General features: G+C 42.2%; 1 protein-coding gene across 1 annotated transcript in view; it reads left to right on the plus strand.

The window, feature by feature from the left end:
* LOC149445818 (catenin alpha-2-like) overlaps positions 1 to 23,446 on the plus strand; it is a 680,096-nt gene extending 656,650 nt beyond the window's left edge. The window contains exon 7 of the mRNA XM_089653375.1: positions 23,198 to 23,446. Within this exon, the coding sequence (XP_089509501.1) occupies positions 23,198 to 23,446 (249 nt within the window). The remainder of the gene's footprint in view (positions 1 to 23,197) is intronic.
* The last annotated feature ends 1,570 nt before the right edge of the window (positions 23,447 to 25,016 follow it).

Here is a 25,016-nt window from a genome sequence, read left to right on the forward strand (position 1 = left end):
ACAGGACTCTGTGCTGTGATTGACCACAGCTGATCAGTAGTTATGCAACCAAAATCATTGGCCAGACTCCTTCTGTGGCCAATCACAGCCCAGATTGGCAGGGGGAGTGCACACGCATGGCTGAAACCAGCTGAAATCATTCTTTTAAAAATGTTTTCAATAGATTTGCGAAAAAGATAAACTTATGTCAGGCTTTTATTTCTTTCTGTGACTTGATTGGAGAGACTGTCCCCCACTTCCTTTTCTTGTGATGTCCATACAGGAAATGGGGATGGGGGTGGGGGCTCCATTGCCCACACAACAATGACAACAATGTCAACTTTTCTAACCCTTGAACGTTAATTGTCCACCTCCAATTTTCAATTCCAAGTGAAGCCATTGGACCAAATGCAATACGTCTGCATACACATCTGCTTTTGCAGAGTGGATGTGCATGGAAATATAGGAATTCAAATTTACATCCGTCCACCCATGGATATTACATTCTTTTAATTGAAAGTATCCTGGCAGGGCTCTGCTTGTTCATTCATGGAACACACTCCATTAACTAGTACAGAAAAGGTGTCTATTATTTGTCCAAACCGTGAACAGTCTTTCTACAGGATTGCATGAGGATTCTTCTATGCAAGGGAAAAGATCCTGGCTGGGAGTCCTTGGATGAAGAGACTGTGCACAATATGATGTAACACTATAGCAGAGCTCTCCAAACTTTTCAGTAGGAGAGCTAAATCATATATTTCATAAATATTTGGATAATGTATATATTTGTAAAATGTAAATGATTTAGTCCCTCCTTTCAACTGGTTGTGCCCAGCAGAGTCCCTCCTTACATCCAGGAGTGGCCATTAAAGTCCCCCTTAGATCCATGCGTATACACTATATTGCCAAAAGTATTGGGACACTCTTCCAAATCATTGGATGCAGGTGTTCCAATCACCTCCATGGCCACAGGTGTATACAATCATGCTTCTGCAGACTGCTTCTACAAACATTTGTGAAAGAATGGGTCGCTCTCAGGCACTCAGTGAATTCAAGCGTGGTACCATGATAGGTTGCCACCTGTGCAATAAGTCCATCTGTGAAATTTCCTTGCTACTAAATATTCCACAGTCTGCTTAGTCAGTTAGTGGTCAGTTAGTGGTATTATAACAAAGTGGAAGCAACTGGGAACAACAGCAGTGGCCACGTAAAATGACAGAGCGGGGTCAGCGCATGCTGAAGCACACAGTGCGCAGAGGTTGCCAACTGTCTCCACAGTCAATAGCTAAAGACCTCCAAAGTTCAGGTGGCCAGATTAGCACAACAACAGTGCATAGAGCATTTCATGGAATGGGTTTTCATGGCTGAGCAGCTGCATCCAAATCTTACATCAGAAAGTTTAGTGCAAAGCGTCGGATGCAGTGGTGTAAAGCATGCCGCCACTGGACTCTAGAGCAGTGGAGACGTGTTCTCTGGAGTGACAAATCACGCTTCTCTGTCTGGCAATCTGATGGATGTGTCTGGGTTTGTTGGTTGTCAGGAGAATGGTACTTGCCTGACTGCATTGTGCCAAGTGTAATGTTTAGTGGAGGGGGGCTTATGGTGGTGGTGGGGGATTCAGGGATTGGGTTTAGCCCAGCAATGGGCAAACTATGGCCAGCGGGCCGTATACGGCCCAGCGGACCTTTTAATCCGGCCCGCGGAGCGTGGCAAACATTGGCTGTCAGGATGTAGGCGGGGCAGCGTGACGAACTCCTCTCCTCTCACAGTCCGCCCTGAAGACCGGAACGGCGCGGGAACACGGCGAGAGGAACGTTACAGAGCAAAGGTAAGTGAATTGACACAATATGGGGAATGAATTACTATAGGGGGGATGAATTACTATATGGGGAATGAATTACTATAGGGGGGAATGAATTACTATAGGGGGGGATGAATTACTATAGGGGGGAATGAATTACTATAGGGGGGATGAATTACTATAGGGGGGAATGAATTACTATGGGGGATGAATTACTATGGGGGATGAATTACTATAGGGGGGATGAATTACTATAGGGGGGAATGAATTACTATATGGGGGATGAATTACTATGGGGGATGAATTACTATGGGGGATGAATTACTATATGGGGGATGAATTACTATGGGGGATGAATTACTATATGGGGGATGAATTACTATATGGGGGATGAATTACTATGGGGGATGAATTACTATGAGGGATGAATTACTATATGGGGGATGAATTACTATGGGGGATGAATTACTATATGGGGGATGAATTACTATGGGGGATGAATTACTATGGGGGATGAATTACTATATGGGGGCATAATTACTATGCTTACTATGGGGGAATATTACTATACTTACTATGGATGGCATGGTAGTGGCTGGGCCGGCCAGCAGCTAGTCCGGCCCCCGGGTCCAATATATGAACCCATTGCGGCCCTCAAGTCAAAAAGTTTGCCCACCCCTGGTTTAGCCCCTTAGTTCCAGTGAAGGGACCTCTTAAGGCGTCAGCATACCAAGACATTTTGGACAATTTCATACTCCCAACTTTGTGGGAACAGTTTCAAGATGGCCCCTTCCTGTTCCAACATGACAGCGCACCAGTGCACAAAGCAAGGTCCATAAAGATATGGATGAGCGAGTTTGGGGTGGAGGAACTTGACTGGATTGCGCAGAGTACTGACCAAACCCAAGAGAACACCTTTGGGATGAATTAGAGCAGACACTACGAGCCAGGCCTTCTCAGCCGACAACAGTGCCTGACCTCACAAATGCTTCTGGAAAAATGGTCAAACATTCCCATAGACACCCTCCTAAACCTTGTGGACAGCCTTCCCAGAAGAGTTGAAGCTGTTATAGCTGCAAAGGGCGGGGCCAACTCAATATTGAACCCTACGGACTAAGACTGGGATGCCATTAAAGTTTATGTACGTGTAAAGACAGGAGTCCCAATACTTTTGCCAGTATATTGTATCTGTGGATTGAAAACTGTGGACTTATTCACATGTATATCTACTATAAACTATATAAAGACTATGAATTATTCCACGTGTATAAAGTGACTTAATCCTCCTGAATTATTGAAGCATGACCATCTAATTCCATTTTAACTTTCCAAAACCCGTAAATCATCCCCTAAACGGGCTGACAGCGCCTCTAATTTGTGAGCTCCAATATTTGCGTGAATTATCATGAATTGTAAATTAAACAGGCATGACTATGTAGGAAAATTGCCTCTTTCCTCACATCCAGGAGTGTCCAGCAGAGTCTCTCCTTACATCCAGGAGTGTCCAGCAGAGTCTCTCCTTACATCCAAGAGTGTCCAGCAGAGTCTCTCGTTACATCCAGGAGTGTCCAGCGGAGTCTCCCCTTACATCCAGGAGTGTCCAGCGGAGTCTCCCCTTACATCCAGGAGTGTCCAGCGGAGTCTCTCCTTACATCCAGGAGTGTCCAGCGGAGTCTCTCCTTACATCCAGGAGTGTCCAGCGGAGTCTCTCCTTACATCCAGGAGTGTCCAGCGGAGTCTCTCCTTACATCCAGGAGTGTCCAGCGGAGTCTCTCCTTACATCCAGGAGTGTCCAGCGGAGTCTCCCCTTACATCCAGGAGTGTCCAGCGGAGTCTCCCCTTACATCCAGGAGTGTCCAGCGGAGTCTCTCCTTACATCCAGGAGTGTCCAGCGGAGTCTCCCCTTACATCCAGGAGTGTCCAGCGGAGTCTCCCCTTACATCCAGGAGTGTCCAGCGGAGTCTCCCCTTACATCCAGGAGTGTCCAGCGGAGTCTCTCCTTACATCCAGGAGTGTCCTGCGGAGTCTCTCCTTACATCCAGGAGTGTCCAGCGGAGTCTCTCCTTACATCCAGGAGTGTCCAGCGGAGTCTCCCCTTACATCCAGGAGTGTCCAGCGGAGTCTCCCCTTACATCCAGGAGTGTCCAGCGGAGTCTCTCCTTACATCCAGGAGTGTCCAGCGGAGTCTCTCCTTACATCCAGGAGTGTCCAGCGGAGTCTCTCCTTACATCCAGGAGTGTCCAGCGGAGTCTCTCCTTACATCCAGGAGTGTCCAGCGGAGTCTCTCCTTACATCCAGGAGTGTCCAGCGGAGTCTCTCCTTACATCCAGGAGTGTCCAGCGGAGTCTCTCCTTACATCCAGGAGTGTCCAGCGGAGTCTCTCCTTACATCCAGGAGTGTCCAGCGGAGTCTCTCCTTACATCCAGGAGTGTCCAGCGGAGTCTCCCCTTACATCCAGGAGTGTCCAGCGGAGTCTCTCCTTACATCCAGGAGTGTCCAGCGGAGTCTCCCCTTACATCCAGGAGTGTCCAGCGGAGTCTCCCCTTACATCCAGGAGTGTCCAGCGGAGTCTCCCCTTACATCCAGGAGTGTCCAGCGGAGTCTCTCCTTACATCCAGGAGTGTCCAGCGGAGTCTCTCCTTACATCTAGGAGTGTCCAGCAAAGTCTCTCCTTACATCCAGGAGTGTCCAGCGGAGTCTCTCTTTACATCCAGGAGTGTCCAGCGGAGTCTCTCTTTACATCCAGGAGTGTCCAGCAGAGTCTCTCCTTACATCCAGGAGTGTCCAGCGGAGTCTCTCCTTACATCCAGGAGTGTCCAGCGGAGTCTCTCCTTACATCCAGGAGTGTCCAGCGGAGTCTCTCCTTACATCCAGGAGTGTCCAGCGGAGTCTCTCCTTACATCTAGGAGTGTCCAGCAAAGTCTCTCCTTACATCCAGGAGTGTCCAGCGGAGTCTCTCTTTACATCCAGGAGTGTCCAGCAGAGTCTCTCCTTACATCCAGGAGTGTCCAGCGGAGTCTCTCTTTACATCCAGGAGTGTCCAGCGGAGTCTCTCTTTACATCCAGGAGTGTCCAGCAGCCTTAGTTACTGTCGGGCTGTCTGTGTATCTTGATCTCCAGTCTATGCTGAAAGGTCCACCAAGCAGAGATGAACATTCCTAGACTGGAGATGGAGATACACAGACAGGCTGTCAGTAAATAAGGCTGTGCAGTGAAAGTTCTGTTAACAGGGGAGAAGGTTTACTTTAATTTAACATTCTAATTCTGTGCATTTGTTTGCTTGGCTACTCTTCCACGAAGAGGAGGATGAGAGCTGGTGATGCGTCAAGTGTGCCCCTGCCTCTACATGGAGACATTTTGCCTGGGGCATATGCACCTTTTGCCCCCTCCTTGTCCCGGTCCAGGGAGAAGCAGCTCAGCAGCTGGGAACAGCAACAGGGGTGGAGGTGGGCAGGGCCATAATTAGATGCCATCGGGCTCTGTACAGCCTACCTAGCTGGGCTCCTGTCTTGGACACCCAGAGGCGAATTATGAGGTGGTGTGTGGGTGTGGAAAAATGCAGTAAAACCATGGGAAGGGCCTAAAATTCAAACATAAATACAGAGTGCAGGGACCAGAAGTAAGCAATGCACATAGTACAAGTGTTAGGCGTATGTATTTTCAGCAAGTACAGAAAATACTTTTTTATGCATTGTCCTTATTACTCCTTGAAAGCTGAAATGGGAGCCTAATTAAATGTTACCTGTAGATAAGGTCAGGGGTCATGAGTGGGTAACTACACTAAATACTGTACAGAGTGCAGGGGTCAGGAGTGCACAAAGCACAAAATGCTCAGTCATCCACATGCCTTTAAAGGGTTAGCACTGGCAGACAGATAATTATGCCCTCTTTACAGCCTCATTCACACAGGCGGCCAGGAAGCAGTAAAAACAGGTGGCTGAGCTGTTGAGCTCCTAGACTCCCACCTAAAGTCTAAAATACAGCTGCAGGAAGATGTTCATGTGCTGCTGAAAATTTAAAGGATAACTTCACCTTTAAAAGCAAAACAGTGATACAATGGAAATAACCAAATCACAACGGTGAACATATTACAGGGTCACTGCACACTGCAGCAGGATGGAGAAGAAAAGGTTTGTTGACTTATCAGCTCCCTCTGGGCCACTGGTATCACAACAGGGAATGAAAAAAAAATAATATATATATACACTGAATATAATCTGGTATATATGGGTATATACTGTACATCCTAATTTGAATAACAATGGTTTATATGTGAAGAGGTCCATTTAAGTAGAAATAGCAACATGAGTCCTGAGATGTTTAAAGTTCCTGATGTGATAGTAGCTGTTGTCTTCTGCTAGCAATGGCGGGGCCCATATACAGTAGTGAGTAATGGTAATTCAATGAAGATAACAGGCTGTGGTAAATGCTCAAAGCAGAGATCTGGTACTGAGGTGTAAAGGTTACATAGTTAGTCTGGCAGAAAAAAGACAAAAGTCCATCCAGTTCAACCATTAAAAAAAAAAAGGTAAAGGTGTCTACATGCAGTGTCTCTAGAGCAGGGTTTCTCAACGAGGGTTCTTCCAGAGATTGTTTAGCTGACAATGACACCATTGATCCTTTTAGCTATCTGTAGGGGGGTCATTCTTCCCACTGTTCATCACACTAATGTATGAGTTTTAGACATAATTTTTAGTAGGGTTCTGAGAGACTGGAAAGTTATTTCAAGGGTTCCTCTGTGTTGAAACGGTTGAGGAAGGCTTCTCTAGAGTGTTCTCTAGGAAGAGGGTGGGCATCCGCCCTCTCACTAATCCCATGGATCTCACGGCCTCCTAGGAACAGGGTTCTTGCACAGGCTCGTGGCTGTTCGTAGAGAAATGCAGAGTTACCACCTGACAACCTGTTAGCACAGCAAGCAGGAATGACTCACTAAAGACTGGATAGTGAGAGTCCCAATTCAGAGAAGCTGATGCGATCCCAGTGCGGCGATTGGTGTCACCGCTGTGCTGAACTGATATACAGAGTCCTGCAGTAGTAGCCAGCGTAAAGGACATATAAAAATAGATACCCCTCAAAAACAAAGTTCATATTATATAGTTTCCATGATATGTGCAGCAGCAGCCAGGAACCAAATTCCTGCTCTGAAAAGGGGGCACATTTCCTAGAACACTGCCTGTACAGTAGGAGGAAAGGAAAAAACAGTAACACATTTTTGGTGGGTACTGTTATTCAGTCGCACCCTGTTCCTCCAGACTAATGTATGGCCCACATGTCTTGCAGCTACCACCTATTAAACACCTCTATTGCACTCACCTCCATCGCACTGTGGAATTTATTCATCATAAGTACAACAAAACTGGCACCCAACGTGGGGCGGGGGTGAATAGAACGCAGAAAAGTCATATAAGTGATCCCTGTAGGTGGAAACAGTGAATGAAAGAGAACTGCTGTAATTCCTGTGAAACAGCTGAGAGTGGAGACAGCTTGTCGACAAAGGGGAACAGAAAAAAATTTAAAATAAAGACAGCCTGTGGTGCGGTGCTGTGAAGGATATATGACAAACTAACCCTTATCGTGCTAGGGATGTCACACTTACAAATGGAGATGGAGAGTGTGCAAGATAAAATCAGCCGATCTCTAACTCGGATGACAGTCAGTAAGCTGATTGAAACCTGTCAGTTTATCAAAGCCTCAGAAGAAATGATGGCCGAAGGCAAAACCCATTGCCATTACATGAAAATAGTTAATGAGGTGCCGGATGAACTTGTCAAGACTGAGAATGCAGGGACTGTCATGGAATTTCTACAGGTGACTAGGAAATTCATCTCTGAATTAAAGAAAAGAAATAACACTGAGGCACCAAGCGATAGTGACAAAGATTCTCAGAATGAACAACAATTAGAATCTTTAAAAAGACGGTATTACATTACAAAGGAAAAAATTCCAAGAAACAGCTAAGATAACGGAGGAGCAGATTAAAAAATTCAAAAATTCAAGGAAAAGTCATTTACAATTAGAACCTTCTGGAGCTGCCAAGACATCTCACCAGGGTAACTTGCCAGAAGTCACAATAAGAAGGGACTTTAAAATTGCTGGTCAGGTAGGTGAGAGGGTTAGTAGGTACTCACTCAGTAAGTCATGATCTGCATGCATCTACAACAAGCTCAGAAAACCAGGTGGGCAATATCAACAAGGTTGATTCTCTTGAAAACTATGCTAGTCAAGAGTTATGGGTTCTGCCAGTGCCTCTCGAACACCTCCCTAACGAGGACCAGCAAGTAGTCCAAAAGATGTTAAGGGAAGAATGCAATGCTTTTGCAAAAGATGACTCTGATGTCGGATGTATTCCTTCCTTACAGTTACAGATTTGTCTCAAAGACAACACACCTGTCAAGAAAACTTATATGTCTGTGCCAAAGCCACTGCACCAAGAGGTAAAAGAGTACCTGCAGGACCTGCTAAACCGTGGATGGATTGCAGAATCAAAATCGTCATACTCCTCACCCATTGTGTGCATTAGAAAGAAAGATGGCAACTTAAGACTGTGCTGTGATTGCAGAGAGTTAAAGCAGAAGTCAATTCCTGATCGTCATCCATTTCCAAGGATTCAAGACATGTTTGACAGCTTAGGAGGAAGTTCATGGTTCTGTGTGCTGGACCAGGGAAAAGCATATCATCAAGGATTTGTGGAAGAAGCCAGTTGACCATTAACGACCTTCATCCCACCTTGGGGTTTGTATGAATGGATCCGAATACCCTTTGGTCTTAGCTCTGCACCTGCCGAATTCCAACGCAGTAAGGAATTATGTTTAATTGGCTTGAGGGATGACATCTGCCTGCCTTACCTAGATGACAATCTGGTCCACAGCAAATAATTTCATGACCATGTAGAACACATACGGTTAGTACTTCAATGCTATCAACAACATGGAGTCAAAATAACAGCCAGAAAATGTGAGCTTTTTAGGACAAAGTCAGATTCCTGGGCAAAATTGTGTCGAAAGATGGTCATTCCATGGATCCAGCTGAAATTACACCTGTACGTGCATTGAGAGCTGAAAGACCAGGGATAGTTGGAGAACTCAGGAAATTAATGGGGTTTCTCTCCTACTACCACCCCTACATACAAAACTTCTCCAGAATTGCAAAGCCTCTCTACGACTTACTGTCAGTAGACTCAAAATCTACTTTGACTTTGGCACCTGCCAACCAAATCCAAAATACAAAGAAACCCAGACCAAAATGGAAAGGTCATCTTCCCTCCCATCATCCCACAGATTGGACTAATCATCATCAGGAAGTATTGAGCCAACTTATTGAAGTATCAACTCATCCTCCAGTCATGGGTTATCCAGACTATTTTAAGTCATTTGTACTTCACTGTGATGTCTCGCAAGAAGGACTAGGTGCTGTATTATACCAAGAACAGAAGGGAAGATTAAGGGTAATTGCTTATGGATCTAGAACTCTTATACCTGCTGAAAAGAATTACCACATGCACTCAGGAAAATTAGAGTTTCTAGCAATTAAATGTGCAATCTGTGACAGATTTCGAGATTACCTAGATTAGTCTTTCAATCATAGTATACACTGACAATAACCCTCTAACTTATGTCCTTACAAAAGCCAAGTTGAATGCAACAGGTCATAGATGGTTTGCAGAATTGGCCGACTTTAACTTTACCATCAAGTACCGCCCTGAGAAAAAATATGTTGATGCAGATGTACTCTCTCGTATGCCCTTGAGCCCTGAACAGTACATGCAACAATGTTCACAAAAAGTAGACTTTAAGACCATCATTAGCATAATCCAAGCCATTCAAGTACACCAGGAGGAAAGAATGCCTTGGTTGTTGACAGTTGCCAATGCAGCATCAAAAACAGATTATGGTGATTTAAAAAAAATAGCTCTGATTTTAACAAAACTAAGTTTTATAGAACATTTGTTTAGCTCATTACATGAAAGTAAGGTAATACTATAACTTAGATTACAAAATCTTCAGTATTACTCAGATTAGTTGATGCAAAATTGAACATATCCAACAACAAAAACTACTACATCTAGTATTTTGTATGACTTCCATGATTTGTAAGGACAGCACCAAGCCTTCTAGGCATGGAATGAACAAGTTGGTGACATATTGCAACATCAATCTTTTTTCATTCTTCAAGAACGACCTCTTTTAGAGTCTGGATGCTGGATGGAGAGTGATGCTCAACTTGTCTCTTCAGAACTCCCCATAGGTGTTCGATTGGGTTCAGATCTGGAGACATACTTGGCCACTGAATCACTTTCACTCTCTTCTTTTTCAGAAATGCAACAGTGGCCTTAGATGTGTGTTTTGGATCATTGTAATGTTGGAAAAGTGCACGAAGATCAAGGGCACGTAGTGATGGTAGTATCTGCTCTTTCAATATAGAGCAGTACATCTATGAATCCATGTAACCATCAATGAAATTCAGCTCCCCAACACCAGCAGCACTCATGCAGCCTCACAGAAGGACACCGCCACCACCATGTTTCACTGTAGGCATCATGCATTTTTCTTTGTACTCCTCAGCTTTGCGACGCCATACAGTTTTGAAGCCATCCGTTCTAAAAACATTTATCTTAGTCTCATCACTCCGGAGTACAGAGTCCCAGTAGTCTTCTTTTTCAGCATAGGCCCTGTCAAATTCTAGGCAGGCTTTTTGTGCATGGGCTTAGGAGAGGCTTCCTTCGCGAGCAACACCCATGCATGCCATTCCTCTGCAGTGTACGCCATATTTTGTCATGGGAAACAATCACCCCAGTTTGGCTTTCTACTTCTTTAGCTAACTGCAGTGAACTTGCACGGCAATTTTCTTCATCCCTTCTCCTTAGAAGACGCTCCTGTCGAGGTGTTAACTTCCGTGGACGTCTCTGTGAGATGGTTGCTACAGTATTATGACTAATAAGTAAAGCTTTGCTGAGCTTCTTGTAGCCTTCACCTTTCCTGTGTAAAGAAATTATTTTCTTTCTCAGGCCTTGTGACATTTCTCTTCCATGTGGTGTCATTGCTGACATCATGAAATGGGAAGGGGTTTTCTTTGTTAAGTTTTGCCCTTTTATAATCAACTGTCTGCTGGACATCTGTTTAATGAATAATTAGACTCACCTGTAGTTGAATTCTTGTTAATTAGGATTTTGTTGTTTAAAATTTAGCTTTGCTCCTAAGACTTTCATTGGGATGTATTCATTTTGGCAACCTAGTTTTGTTAGGAAAAATACTTTTTTGCATGCGCAAATGAACAAATCTTGTTTGCAATCAATGGCCCGCATTTGTGGGAGTATTTTGTAGTAGTGTCCCATAGAAAATGTTGATTCTGAAAGGAAAGGATTTCTGACATATCTGTTGGGGAGTACTCATTTATGCTGAGCACTGTATATCCAATTTAAACTTTATAAAGACCACAGATTAATTCACATGTATATCTAATATAAACTTTATAAACACTATGGATTAATTTCCCTTCATCTTTAATATACATTTACTAAAGACTGAATTCACATGTATATTTAAAATAAACTTTATAAACACTATGGATAAATTCACCTGAAAAAGTTTATAAACACTGAATTAATTCACATGGATATCGAATATAAACTTTAGAAAGGACTGTGGATTAATTCACATGTATATACTGTATAATATAAACTTTATAAGGACTATGGATTTCCTTTAATTGTGGTGTTCAGCAACATCCACATTGTATCTATAATAGGTAGGGCAATGTTGTGCAGATCTCTAGAGGGTGTAGTAAAAGAATAATTTGCACCTTCTAGAGATTTATCTTCTTGAGCCCCATGTCATTGTATGGAGCCAGGTTTTTATAGGCCTGAGTTTATTTAGCAGTGTGATAAAACCTCTCCAGACCTCATCTACTTCCCTGAAGGTGATTTATTATTTAATGTATATGGGCTATGTGCATCAAGCAGGGCTGGATCATTAGTAAGGATGAACCTGAAATGGTGGCATTGTTAATCATTTTCTTATATCTTAAAGGGGTTGTCTACCTTCACATGACATTATAGAAGCTTTGCAGGCAAAAAGAGAAAATGGAATCATAAATATGCAATGGGACTGGCTGCTGTCCTGTTTTTTGATAGATAAAATAAAAATAATGATCTGCGTAGTTCAGGCTTTGTGGTTGGAAATGAAGCTTGTCTTGAACTGGCCACAAGCATCATATTCTGATTGTGCAGGCTCTCAACAATCAATTTTCTGATGGTCATGTACTGTGAGAACAGATTGTAACAAAATTAATTCAGTTATTCATCAGGTTGTGCTAATCTGAAGGTCACACAAAGTTTGGAGATCTTTAGCTATTGACTCTGCTCTGTCATGTTACGTGGCCTACCACTTGGTGGCTGAGTTGCTATTGTTCCCAGTTGCTTCCACGTTGTTTTAATACCACTAACAGTTGACTGTGGAATATTTAGTAACAAGGAAATTTCATGAATGGACTTATTGCACAGGGGGCAACCTATCATGGTACCACGCTTGGAGTCACTGAGCTTCTGAGAGCGACCCATTCTTTCACAAATGTTTGTAGAAGCAGTCTGCATGCCTAGGTGCTTGATTTTATACACCTGTGTCCATGGAGGTGATTGGAACACCTGAATTCAATGATTTGGAAGTGTGTCCCAATACTTTTGGCAATATAAGCCAGCCATACATGGGTCGAATTCTGAAATCATTTTCTTTAGAAAATCTTTTCTAGGAATATTCGTTCGATTTTCGCACCATTAGTGGGTCACAGAAACGGACAATTTTCGTGTGACCATTGAATTTGAGTGTTGGAAATTTTTTGAAAAACAAATGTATTTTGAATGATAGGAGAATCGTGCAAGAAATATAATAAAAAAAAAAAGAAATGAGCATGAGCTGTGACCTGGAAAGAATAGAAAATTCTTGGCCACGAAAATTCTTTTCTGTAGCAACATGAGGTGAAATTGAAGGCTTGGTTGGTTGAATTTCAAAATCAACGGTGACACCATTGGATTACAAAACGCACAAAATGTTTTATTTTCTAAAGAAAATTTGTTCAGAATTCGATCCATGTATGGTCTGCAATAGTGTATATGTGTACTACCAGCATCACACTCTCACCTAGCATTACAACTGCACTGTCACTGACAGCTCCCATCATCACGGTCAAAGGTCAGGCTTGGAGACCAGTAGCTATAGCAGTAGAGAGGCTCCCGCCCACCAGGTGGATAGGTACACAACCAGGTCACCCTGGCAGATGATGGAGGCTCACCTGAGGTGCGGAGCATTAACTAGTATTCTCTAAGGCTCCTGATGGTGGAGAAGGGTTTTTCTGCGTGTTAGTATCAGGTTAGTGTTCTGAGTACCACCCCAACAGGAGGTAAGCAAGCCGAGGTCCAGTGGCAGATATAGATGGTAGGGCTCAAGCACAAGTGTAGTCAGTAAACAAGCCAAAGTTTGGTGACAAGTGGTTGCAGGTTGTGTTCAAGCAGAAGTGTAGTCGAGGAAGCCAAAGGTCAATAAAGTATGGTAGTGAAGATAAGGACAGCTGCAGGTACAGTAGGGCAAAAACGTATTTAGTCAGCCACCAATTGTGCAAGTTCTCCCACTTAAAAAGATGAGAGAGGCCTGTAATTGGCATCATAGGTAGACCTCAACTATGAGAGACAAAATGAGAAAAAAAATCCAGACAATCACATTGGCTGATTTGGAAAGAATTTATTTTTCAAATTATGGTGGAAAATAAGTATTTGGTCAATATCAAAAGTTCATCTCAATACTTTGTTATATATCCTTTGTTGGCAATGACAGAGGTCAAACGTTTCCAGTAAGTCTTCACAAGGTTGGCACACACTGTTGCTGGTATGTGGGCCCATTCCTCCATGCAGATCTCCTTTAGAGCAGTGATGTTTTGGGAGTGTCGCTGGGCAACACGGACTTTCAACTCCCTCCAAAGGTTTTCTATGGGGTTGAGATCTGGAGACTGGCTAGGCCACTCCAGGACCTTGAAATGCTTCTTACGAAGCCACTCCTTCGTTGCCCGGGCGGTATGTTTGGGATCATTGTCATGTTACAGGCCTCTCTCATCTTTTTAAGTGGGAGAACTTGCACAATTGGGGGTTGACTAAATACTTTTTTGCCCCACTGTATGCAAAGGAGCATAATATCAGCTGGAGAGAGCACAATACTCTGGCAAACAGTGCAGAGACATGGCTTAAATCAGGAAGTTCATGGGAGGAGTTCAAGATTCGTTAGAAACAAGAGCCAAGGTAAGATTGTCCTAAGGGATCAGACAGGTTTCTGTCTGGCATCTCAGGCTGCACAGCGAGATGCGCTACAGCCAACACCGCAGAGGTCGTAGCTCCAGATCAAGACCCTGACACCCAGTCACTGTTTATGATTACATGCCAGTAGGGCAGGCTACCAAAAGCATAACCACTGTAACAGTCAGCCACAGTGGTCAAATGATCAGTAACAACAGGAAACACCTTAAGCGTTAAGACCACCTTAAAGGGCCAGCTCTTGCTCTTAGAAAGGCTTATTTGCAGTAAGAGTTACATATGTAAGTGTAGAACAAAGTTCCTCTGGAGTTTTTTCTAACCAATTAGGGTGTTAACACTAGTAGCTACTGCTTCAAAATGATCTCTGACTTTTGTCATATTTATTCTGTATCCGGTATCTTTCATGTACTCTGTTTCCAATATAGTGAGACTCCAGCCAAAATGATATTCTAGTTTTTTTATAGGTTAATGAAGAGTTAGAATCTCTGTTTCTTTGGGGTTTTTTTTGGGGGGGGGGCAGTTTTGGTTTTAACATAAAACATGGTCTTCAAACATCTCTGCAAGCAGTGTTTCTTATCTGAGGCTGCTGTGAGATGAACTGTGAGAAGTTATGAGCATTTTAGGGGTATCCCCGCAACTAGAGGCCACATATTTCACCATGAAGACTGAATGATGCTGCGCTACTCAATGAAAGTCTTAAAACTAAACCCACACAATGTGAAATAAAAATCATAGAACAAATAATAATACTATACTATAAAAATATGTGACCCAGTAAATCGTGAACAAAAATATTCGGTGAGAAAATCACTCAATGCAAGTAAATGAAAATACACACTGTAAATAAGTGACAATATTGAATAAATAAATCCGTGACCAAATGTAGTGATCAATGGTAAAAAAATAATATAAATAAAGAAATGTGAAGTGCCACAATAGAATGTAAGACCCAAAGTATCCACGTGATTTGTGACGTAACACGTAGGACGGAAGCGTGGTGACGTCATTTCCGGTACAGGTGGCAGCCACCATCTTGGTACACCTCAGTGTGTACAACTCTCTACATTGGAGTTTTTCTTGCCTGTATGGGTCTGTGGACCCTGTTTTTTAATGTGAGTAGTCACTCTGCCTTTTGTTATCAATAAATGTTTACATATTACACTATGGGAAGTTTCTTGGTTTAATGTTCCATGTGGGGGGCCATTGGAGAGAAGAGTATTTGGCCATATCCGTAAGGGGACAGCTGAGCCACTACTGCTGGTATGCTTATGAGGGCTTACTATCTCCACCATAGAGGATTATCCTGACCATCAATTGAGGGGATACACAGGGATATCATCATCTCCACCATAGAGGATTACCCTGACCAATATCAAGGGGATTTACAGGGATATCATCATCTCCACCATAGAGGATTACCCTGACCAATATCGAGGGGATACACAGGGATATCATCATCTCCACCATAGATCATTACCGTGACTAATATCTAGGAGATACACTGGGATATCATCATTTGAATGCATTCAAAAGCCTTATGACCCTTTGTGGGTCGCAGCTTTGAGGTGAGCGTGCACGCTAGCTGGTGGAGGATTTGTGGTTTTTGCAGTGGGCATTGGATGTTTCACAGCCTTTATTGAAGATACACAGATACATTGGGACTTACACTTTATTGTGGCACTTCACATTTCTTTATTTATATAATTTTATTTGATCACTCCATTTGGTTACGGATTTATATATTCAATATTGTCACTTTTATTTACACTGTGTGGTTTAATTTACTTGCATTGAGTGATTTTCTTGCCCAATATTTTTGTTCACAATTTATTGGTTCACGTATTTTTATTAACATAGTATTCATATTTGTTCTATGATTTTTATTTCACATTGTGTGGGTTTAGCTTTAAGCCTTTCATTGAGTAGCGAAGCATCATTCAGTCTTCATTTGTTTTCACTATTGGGAATATAGTTAGGTGTCTGCAGCCATTAGGTGGGGTGTTTCTATGGTTTGTGGCAGCACAGGAGGATTTATTCTTTTTATTGTTTCACATATTGCACCAATAACCATGTAAAAATGTGACAAGAGGAGAGGTAGAGGAACACAGCAAATGTAAGAATAACGAAAAAAGAAAAATAAAGATATTCTAATATCAGTGAGCAACTGAATAAAGTAGAGTGAATGTCACTGTCAGAAAATGGGGAAGAAAAAGGTGAACTTGTACTTTAATGGTTAGATGTAGCTGGACCGCAGCCCAGAGACAGCGCAGGAGTTTTCTCTATAGCATAAAACTTTTTCTATTAATCTGTGTTAAAATGACATCTGAGCCAAAGGGCTCTGCAGGATACTGAAGGAACAGGGTGATGAAAAGGGCCCCAGGTTCAATAATATCTAACAAGAGGTCACAAAGCCACCAAGCACTCTCACATGTCCTATTGTTCTTTGGTGACTGGTCGCTCTATATTCACCTCCCATTCCTGTTTCTGATTCTCTTTTATGTGTAACCCTTCATGTGTTTGATCTCCCTGTTATTGTTTTCTTGGCAAAAGAGTGGATAATATATATATACACACAATATATATATATATATATACAATATATATATAGGTGTGGGCAGAAAGAAAAGAGAGTTTCACAAAACGTTTTGGTTTCCCACACAGGGGTTTGTAGCATTCATCCAAACACAAACTCATCCTGGTGACTTGATCTTGCAGTGCCACTGCTCTGGTCCATAGGCTTGTGTTCTTGTCTGTTCCTACAGACAATACTCAAATGTTCTTGTGCACATATGTACCTATGACTGCTCCCTTGCAGCCACATTGACACCTGGTAAGCAAAACTCCTTAGCCCACAGTCATTCTCAAACTAAAAGGGATTGTGCACAGATGCATAGTCAGTGGGAGCTGGTTGCTCACAAAATGTGGACCTATGGTTGAGGCTTCATCCCATCCAAGGTTCAAAACCTCTGGACTCCATGACCCAGACCAGGGGTTGCCGGTCTGAGAGAAAGCTGAAAAGCCAGTTTTCTCCCAATGATACAAGTATTCTGGAACCCCTCACCCTCTGTGAGTGAGAACATTAGGTAAGTTCAAACCTTTTCCAGAACCTGTGATTCCTCACCTGCAAAACTGCACATGGAGTTTCATTTTCACCATGACATGGCGTCATCCTGTCACAATATATATATATGTGTATATATATATATATATTGTACATGTCGGGAACCACATATGTCCTTTCTGTCGGGTGTCCACCTGCTCCATAAATACAATGAAGGTTTGGAACTCAGATTCATGGCAAATGCCAACAACTTCAACATCTTCAGCAAAATGAACAACAATTTTTGAGAGTAACAGATGCTTATGAAGATGCTATTTGTTGGATTTCTATATTGCTTTATGACTCCCAAGAGCAGTTGGAATCGAAAAATATTTGATACTTTTTTCAATGCTTCTCAAATGGTTAAAAACTCAGACAATCCTAAAAAAAAGGCATTTAGTTTACTAAAGCATCTCATATCATAAAAATCTGACATTGTTTATTAAAGGACATTTTCATCATTTGTTCCATCTCCATGCTTCTGATTTCCTGCAGCCTCTGCAGTTACTTCCTGTTTACATCCACTTAGCAATAACTGTGTGGCACTTCTTAGGACAAATTTTGTGTTGGTGACAACTGCGGACCATGCTGATGTTATGTGTGCTGAAACAGTTGTAGCGTCCACTGAAAGCAGGGTGACAACAGTAGCACAATTGGGAGGCTGGGACAGAAAGTTGTCATCCTAAAACAGGAAATGCTGGAAAAGGAAAGGATCACTAGATATTACTCTAATAAAAGCTGCACATTTAGAAAGTGACCTTTAAATTAACATTGCAATTTAAAGTTTATTTAGGATTTTAATGATGAGTTAACATTTCCTTTAAAACTTTGTACAAACACAACTTGTACAGCTATTTGTGAGATGTTGACAGGCATGGAATGCTTACTCCATTTAAAAGCAAATGTATGGCTTTTTTTTAGGGCCCATACAATCATCACTGCATATTAGCGAATGTACAGAGGTTAGCCATTAATTTCAATAGGGCTAGTTCACATGTATGTGTTGCCTCGATGCGCATTGTAAAATTAGGTTCTTTTACACTTTTTATATCATCAGTATGCCTCAAGGAACCCATGAAAGTCATTTCACATGTTTTTTTCTGAGATGTCATTGCATAACCATGCAACCAAAAGCACATCATAATGCAAAACCATAATGATGGTGACAGCCATAACATTTTAGGTCCCCTCAATGTCACCCCACTTTCCAATGAGAGAGTATTGGTGACCAGTAAGGGCGTCTTTCATTGGAATAAAGGGTTAACCATGAAATCAGGGAAGCCAAACCATTAATAACAAAGGTGAAACCAGTTTGAGAGGGGTGGACAGAGGATGGATTTTCAGTATAAAGGTAAGAGCAGGCATCTTGTTAGTTCTTAGGTCTTTTGCAGCTCATTTCCTTTTTTCAAATAGAAAATGGCTGACAGGTTCAGTTTTCAGTAGTATTTGGTTCCAAATAAATACAATTATTGAAAAACAAACCAAAAAAAACATTTTACTGTAGCAAGTACATGGAAACATGAATTGATGCTGCATTGGTGATTGGCATAGGTCAAATCCTGCTTTGTGTGGCAATACACAGGCTGTTCTAGGGTTAAGAGAACTGTAAAAGCGCCATAAAAGTCACTAAAAAGTGTAAATGATACACGTTAACAGGCGTAGGGGTCACCTTGTCATTCTCTTTCAGACTGGAGAACCTCATTCAGCAAACCATCTGTTAAGTGATTTCTTGCCAAACATAAAACAAGCTTTTTCTGACAATTTTATATTGCCCGTTCAATCGGGGAAAAAATAACACGGATTTGTAGAGAGTTTTGATGTGCAGGCAATTTGCTTTCATTTTCAGTAATTGTTAGATGAGGCTTTGAACTGATTATTTTAAGATGTTGGAAGAGAAAACTGAGGGTATAAAAGTCAGATAATTATCAAATCTCATCCATTTCATTCTCCTAGTGTGTTGGGGCGGAGGGGATGGAAGACTATGGCTCTAATTCATCTACAATATCACTTAAGGGGGATACAGAAAAGTTCAGTCAAAATCCTACAAGAGTTCACACAAGATGCACAAAACTTCCACCCAGGAACCACACATTTTCCCCATTGATTCCAATTAGAAAACGTTTGATTGTTGGGTGAACGTTAAGTGAAACCATTTTTTCTAAACATTTTTAGCATGGAAGAATCCTTGAAATGCCATTTTGGTCTCAGGGAATCCCTGCTAATTATTACTGCATCAGAGCACATAGTATATTAATGTGATGGACACCAGAAAGAATGTTTTCTTATGTTTGTCAGTGGGAAGAACATTCCTTACACTTGTGGTCATTGAGAACAATGTTCCCTACATTTGTGGCCCTTTAGGAAGAGTGTCATTGGGAAGGGTGTTCCTTACACCTGCGGTCATTGGGAACAATGTTCCTTACATTTGTGGTCATTGGGAAGGGTGTTCCTTACACTTGTGGTCATTGAGAACAATGTTCCCTACATTTGGGTCTTTAGGAAGAGTGTTCCTTACACTTGTGGTCATTGAGAACAATGTTCCCTACATTTGTGGTCTTTAGGAAGAGTGTTCCTTACATTTGTGGTCATTGGGAAGGGTGTTCCTTACACCTGCGGTCATTGGGAACAATGTTCCTTACATTTGTGGTCATTAGGAAGAGTGTTCCTTACACTTGCGGTCATTGGGAAGAATATTCCTTACACTTCTGGCCATTGGGAACAATGTTCCTTAAATTTTTGGTCAGTGGGAAGAATGCTACTTATATTTTTGGTCAGTGAGAAGAATGTTCCTTACATTTGTGGTCATTGATAAGAATGCTGCTTACATTTTCAGTCATTGGGAAGAGTATTCCTTACATTTGTGGTCATTGAGAAGAATATTCTTTACATTTGTGGTCATTGTGAAGAATTCTCCTTGCATCTGAGGTCATTGGAAAGAATGCAGCCTACATTTGTGGTCATTGGGAAAAATGTTGCTTACATTTGTGGTTATTGGGAAGAATGCTACTTACATGTGTTGCCGTTGGGAAGAATGTTGCTTACATTTGTGGCCATTGAGAAGAAATACCCCTTACATATAGCTAAAAAGATCATTGGTGTTGGTGGTTACTTATCTGAGAGGCAGGAATTGTCCATTATTTAAAAAGAATCCCTAGCAACCTCTTTAGGAACCCTAGGGTTCCATGGAACCCTGGTTTAGAATAGCTGCCTTAGATTATACAATATCTAAAGCCAAAGCTTTTATTTTCATTTTGGACTTTCAGTCTGTAGGCTAAATGAGAGAAAAGCAAGCCACGTATCACTACCTTAAATGTCCACCCTTTATTTGGGATTACATGAGAGACTTCTCTATCTTTGACCAATATCTTCTCCCCAGGGGCAGACTGACAACTCATGGGGCCCCCGGGCAATAGGAGATCATGGGGCCCCTGTGCCCTTGCCCAAACTCAAAAAAGCCTATGAAAAAGGTACCAGGGGCATCTCATGGGGCCCCCTACTGACCCCGAGCCCTCGGGCTGTGCCCGAGTTTCCAAATGGTCAGTCCGCCCCTGCTTCTCGCTGGTTTGCCAGAAGACCCAAGAGAAAACTGTTCTGTGTATGGCGGCCTTAAGTTATAACAAAAGGCAAAACTATTTTTTTAATTGAGTGGAAAGGAATTAAAACACCTGTTTTTATTGCTGTATGTTATCCCTTTAGGGAGATTCACCCTCTCTATTTGTCCTGGTGACCATTATCACTAAGAGTGAAAGTGAAACAAAATCCCATATTTTGTTTTTTCCCCAAAACAGGAATAGAGGGGAAAAGGGGATAATAGTTCTTGTGACCCTGGTGACAACCAGGGACTCCTTAGCAGCATTTCCTGTTTTGGCTATAGGACAGAAAGCGAAAAGAAAACTCCCCAATGGGACACAGATGGCAAAATAGGAAACTGACAGGGGTTATAACCCTCCTTTACTCTATATTGTGTTTAGTTCTACTTTAAAGATGAATTCTAGGTATGTTTTTTTTAATATACATAGTTACATTTGTCTAGCTTGGAGCAATGTATGTATGCCAATTCCATGCTCGGCAAATCCCTGTAGAAGTATCGTGGTAGCAAAAATATCCATTCTTAACCATGTTTTAAGACGTGTGTTTTGTAAACAAATAGGGGGTGCGCGCGAGGCGCGCCGCCGCCCTATTTGTCTCGCGGATCACCGCCGCAGATGTCAGTCGCTGGGTCACAGCCGCTCGTTAGCGGCTATGTTCCGGCGATCGGCGGCAAACAGTGACAGACAGCACAGCTGCAGTAGCTGTGCTGTCTGTCACTTCCCTGTCAGCTCGAGGATGAGCTGATCGAGAAAGAAGAGTTTCTCTTTTTCGATCAGCCTTGTCCCATGCAGCACACTCCCCCTCCCCCTAGTAAAACACTCCCCTCACTTCTATAACCCTTCCCTGCAAAATAAAGTTAACCCCTTCCTCCCCAGTGCCATTAGTACAGTGTCAGGTTTTTTTTTTTTTTGCACTGATCACTGTATTAGTGTTTTTGGGGATGCAAGTGTCCCCAAGTCAGTACCCCCAATGTCAGAATGTCCGCCGCAGTCCCGCAGTCCCGCCATAAGTCGCTGGTCACTGCCATAAGTCCCTGATCACCGCCATAATTCGCTGATCGCCGCCATTATTAGTATGAAAAAAAAACTAAAAATCCCAGTGTCTTTCCCGCCATTTGTAAACGCTATAACTTTCACATAAACCAATTAATTTACACGTATTGGGTTTTTTTTTTAGCAAAGACATGTCGCAGAATGCGTTTTGGCAGAAATTTATGACTAAATTTGATTTTTGCATTTTTTTTTACTGGACATGTTTTATAGCAAAAAGTCCAAAATATTGTTTTTTTTTTCCTCAAAATTGTCAGCCTTTTTTTTTATAGCGCAAAAAATAAAAAACGCACAGGCGATCAAATACCACCGAAAGAAAGCTCAATTTGTGGGGAAAAAAAGGATGTAAATTTCATTTATGTACCGTATTGCATGACCGCGCAATTGTCCGTTAAACTAGCACAGCGCTGTATAGCAGAAAAATGGCGTAAGTTGCAGTATTTATACCATAGTTTGTAGACGCTATAACTTCCACACAAAGCAATCAATATACACTTATTGGGATTTTTTTTACCAAAAACATGTAGCAGAATACATTTTGGCCTAAATTTATAACCAACTTTGAGTTTACTATATATTTTTTATAGCTGAAAGTAAAAAATATTGTTTTTCTTCAAAATGTTTGGCCTTTTTAGGTTTATAGCGTGAAAAATAAAAAGCGCACAGATGATCAAATACCACCAAAAGAAAGCTCTATTTGTGTGAAAAAAAGGACGTAAATTTCATTTGGGTGCAGCATTGCATGACCGCGCAATTATCAGTTGAATTAGTGCAGCGCCGAGTAGCAAAAAGAGGCCTGGTCATTAAGGGGGGTAAATCCTCTGGAGCTCAAGTGGTTAAACGTCAGCTTTAAGATGTATGTAAGAGTAAATATTTTCACCCAAATCACTAATGCTTTAAAAGTTAGGTTTTTTTTTTAAATGCAAAATTTCAGGTTTAAAAAAAATGATCCTAACTAGGAGGGTGCTACATCAGCCACTTGTTACTTGTTTTACTACGTGCCGCCAATTAAACGAGAAAGCAGAACATGGGGCAGAACATGGGGAGAAGCTATGTTGTGCACAAATAGCCATGCTCTGCTCCTTATTCAAATGTAGTAGCATTGTGAGATATTTAGACAGAGTTTTAGAGTTTTACATTCTGAATGCAGGAGGACTATACAGTTATATTTAGTGCTCCTGCATTGTCACCCTGTCAGTTGGCTTCTAATACAGACTTCAAGTGGACATGCTATTGCCTATTATGCAAATGTGTTCCACTGTTGTCATCTGAGAAATGCCATGCAGACATGGCTGGATTGCATGTAGAAAAAAAATTAGCTGCAAAGAAGTTTTCTTGCTAAGAAAGTCTGGCTTTAATTTTTTTCTGCTTTATTGGTCCTACAGAACAAAATCATTCTTGACCCAATGACCTTCAGTGAGGCCCGCTTCCGTCCATCTCTAGAAGAAAGGCTGGAGAGTATCATCAGTGGGGCAGCTCTGATGGCAGACTCCTCGTGCACACGGGACGACAGGAGGGAGAGAATCGTGGCTGAGTGCAATGCCGTGCGTCAAGCCCTTCAAGACCTGCTGAGCGAGTACATGAACAATGTAAGTCAGCTTTATCGTTTTAGTACATTGGATGACGCAGAATGACTCATATTGTGGTCACAGCAATAAAATGCAGCTGATGTAGACAGTTAAATGACGAAAAAGCAAACAAATCAATAGGAATTACCTAAAGTGACCCTGTTGATATAAAAACATTTAGACAAATCTCTGTAGAAGAAGACTTTCCTCACTGGCACTGAGGGACAAGGCACATCTTTGCTCACTTAAAGGGCTATGAACCTCTTGACTATTCTAGACTTCTGGGTCTGTCCAATCACTTCCCCCACCAACTGTTACATCAGACCGGGACACAGAAGTGACAGAGTAGTTCGCAGAAGGAACCAGAGTCCAATAAAATTAAAAATTATTTCTTAAAACTTTATTGCTTCCAGACAAAGCACACCACAGCTCTGAATGGAACCACCCCACTCTGACACATTCCCCCCTTTCATGGGTTATATCATAAAGATTAAGGGGTTGATTTCTTAAGGGAAAATGAGTTGCTCACTTTGCAAGAGAATTTTGTAGGGATTTTCCCTTAGCTTCCATCATCCAGTCTGGGGCAAACATACTGTTTTTTTCCCTTTTTTTCCTTCTTTTTTCTCCTACGTGATTGAATTATTTTTTGCAAAGTAAGTTTGTGCCAGTTCAGTAAGCTAAGTGAACTCCGTATCAAGATGTACAGATTATTTGCCTACAGAAGGGTGAATTAGATGGGGAGGTCCCAGACAGGGCTGCAGTGTGATTTGTCTAGAATAAATAAAGCCATTGGTGTGCTGCCAACCTAGTACCACCAAAGCTGCATGTTGCCCCTCAGCCCCTCTACTTCCTAATACCAATGTCACTGATCCTGATCAGTGTCAATGAAATCTAGGGGACAAAGCCCACCCCAGCACTTACCTAGATCCAGTCCTGATGCACTTGGAAGCAAGCTCCATTTTCCCACAAACCCAACGCTAGCCTAAATCTCATCTATACAGAACCTAATGGCAATGGAGATTTTTGCAAGAAAGGCACAGATGGAAGGAGACTTCAAGGACCATGTCACATGTGTAGGCAGGTGACCAGCTGCTGCTGCCACTGAACTCAAGGAGCGGTGCCTCTGCTCCATCGGGCTGCAGGGAGGGAAGTGAATTGGTGATCCATTGATGGCTCAGTCAGCTGATTAGCTGGTAGTAGTAAACAAAGTACACATAATTGCTGTTACTACTGGCACTAGGAGGAGCCTGACATGGGGCTAATACAACCTCTGCTATGAACACCTATGGCCATCTTGGTACAGCCTGTGTCTAATTGGACACAGAGTTATATTGTGAATTTGGTGTCCATCTTAGATACAGAGAATATATATAGATACAATCTATAAAATCTCCTTCTGAGTCAAAAAGGGTGTGTCTTCAGTATGGGGAGTGAGAGATAGGGACAGGAACTCTTCTGTTGGGATAGTTTGGGTACAAAGTCAGGGTCAGGTTCCAGGTGAGGTCAAGCTTTGGACAGACCCTTGGAGTAGCATTCTGTGGCATAGGGAAGGTCACTGGTCATACACCTAGTGCTTTGAATTGTGGGAGAAAAAGCACAACGTGGCTGGGGTTAGGAAAGCACTGTGCTGGGAGAA

The sequence above is a fragment of the Staurois parvus genome, unplaced genomic scaffold (assembly GCF_062004578.1).
Source record: "Staurois parvus isolate SC_StPar_1 unplaced genomic scaffold, SC_StPar_1.0 ptg000708l, whole genome shotgun sequence".
NCBI lineage: Eukaryota > Metazoa > Chordata > Amphibia > Anura > Ranidae > Staurois > Staurois parvus.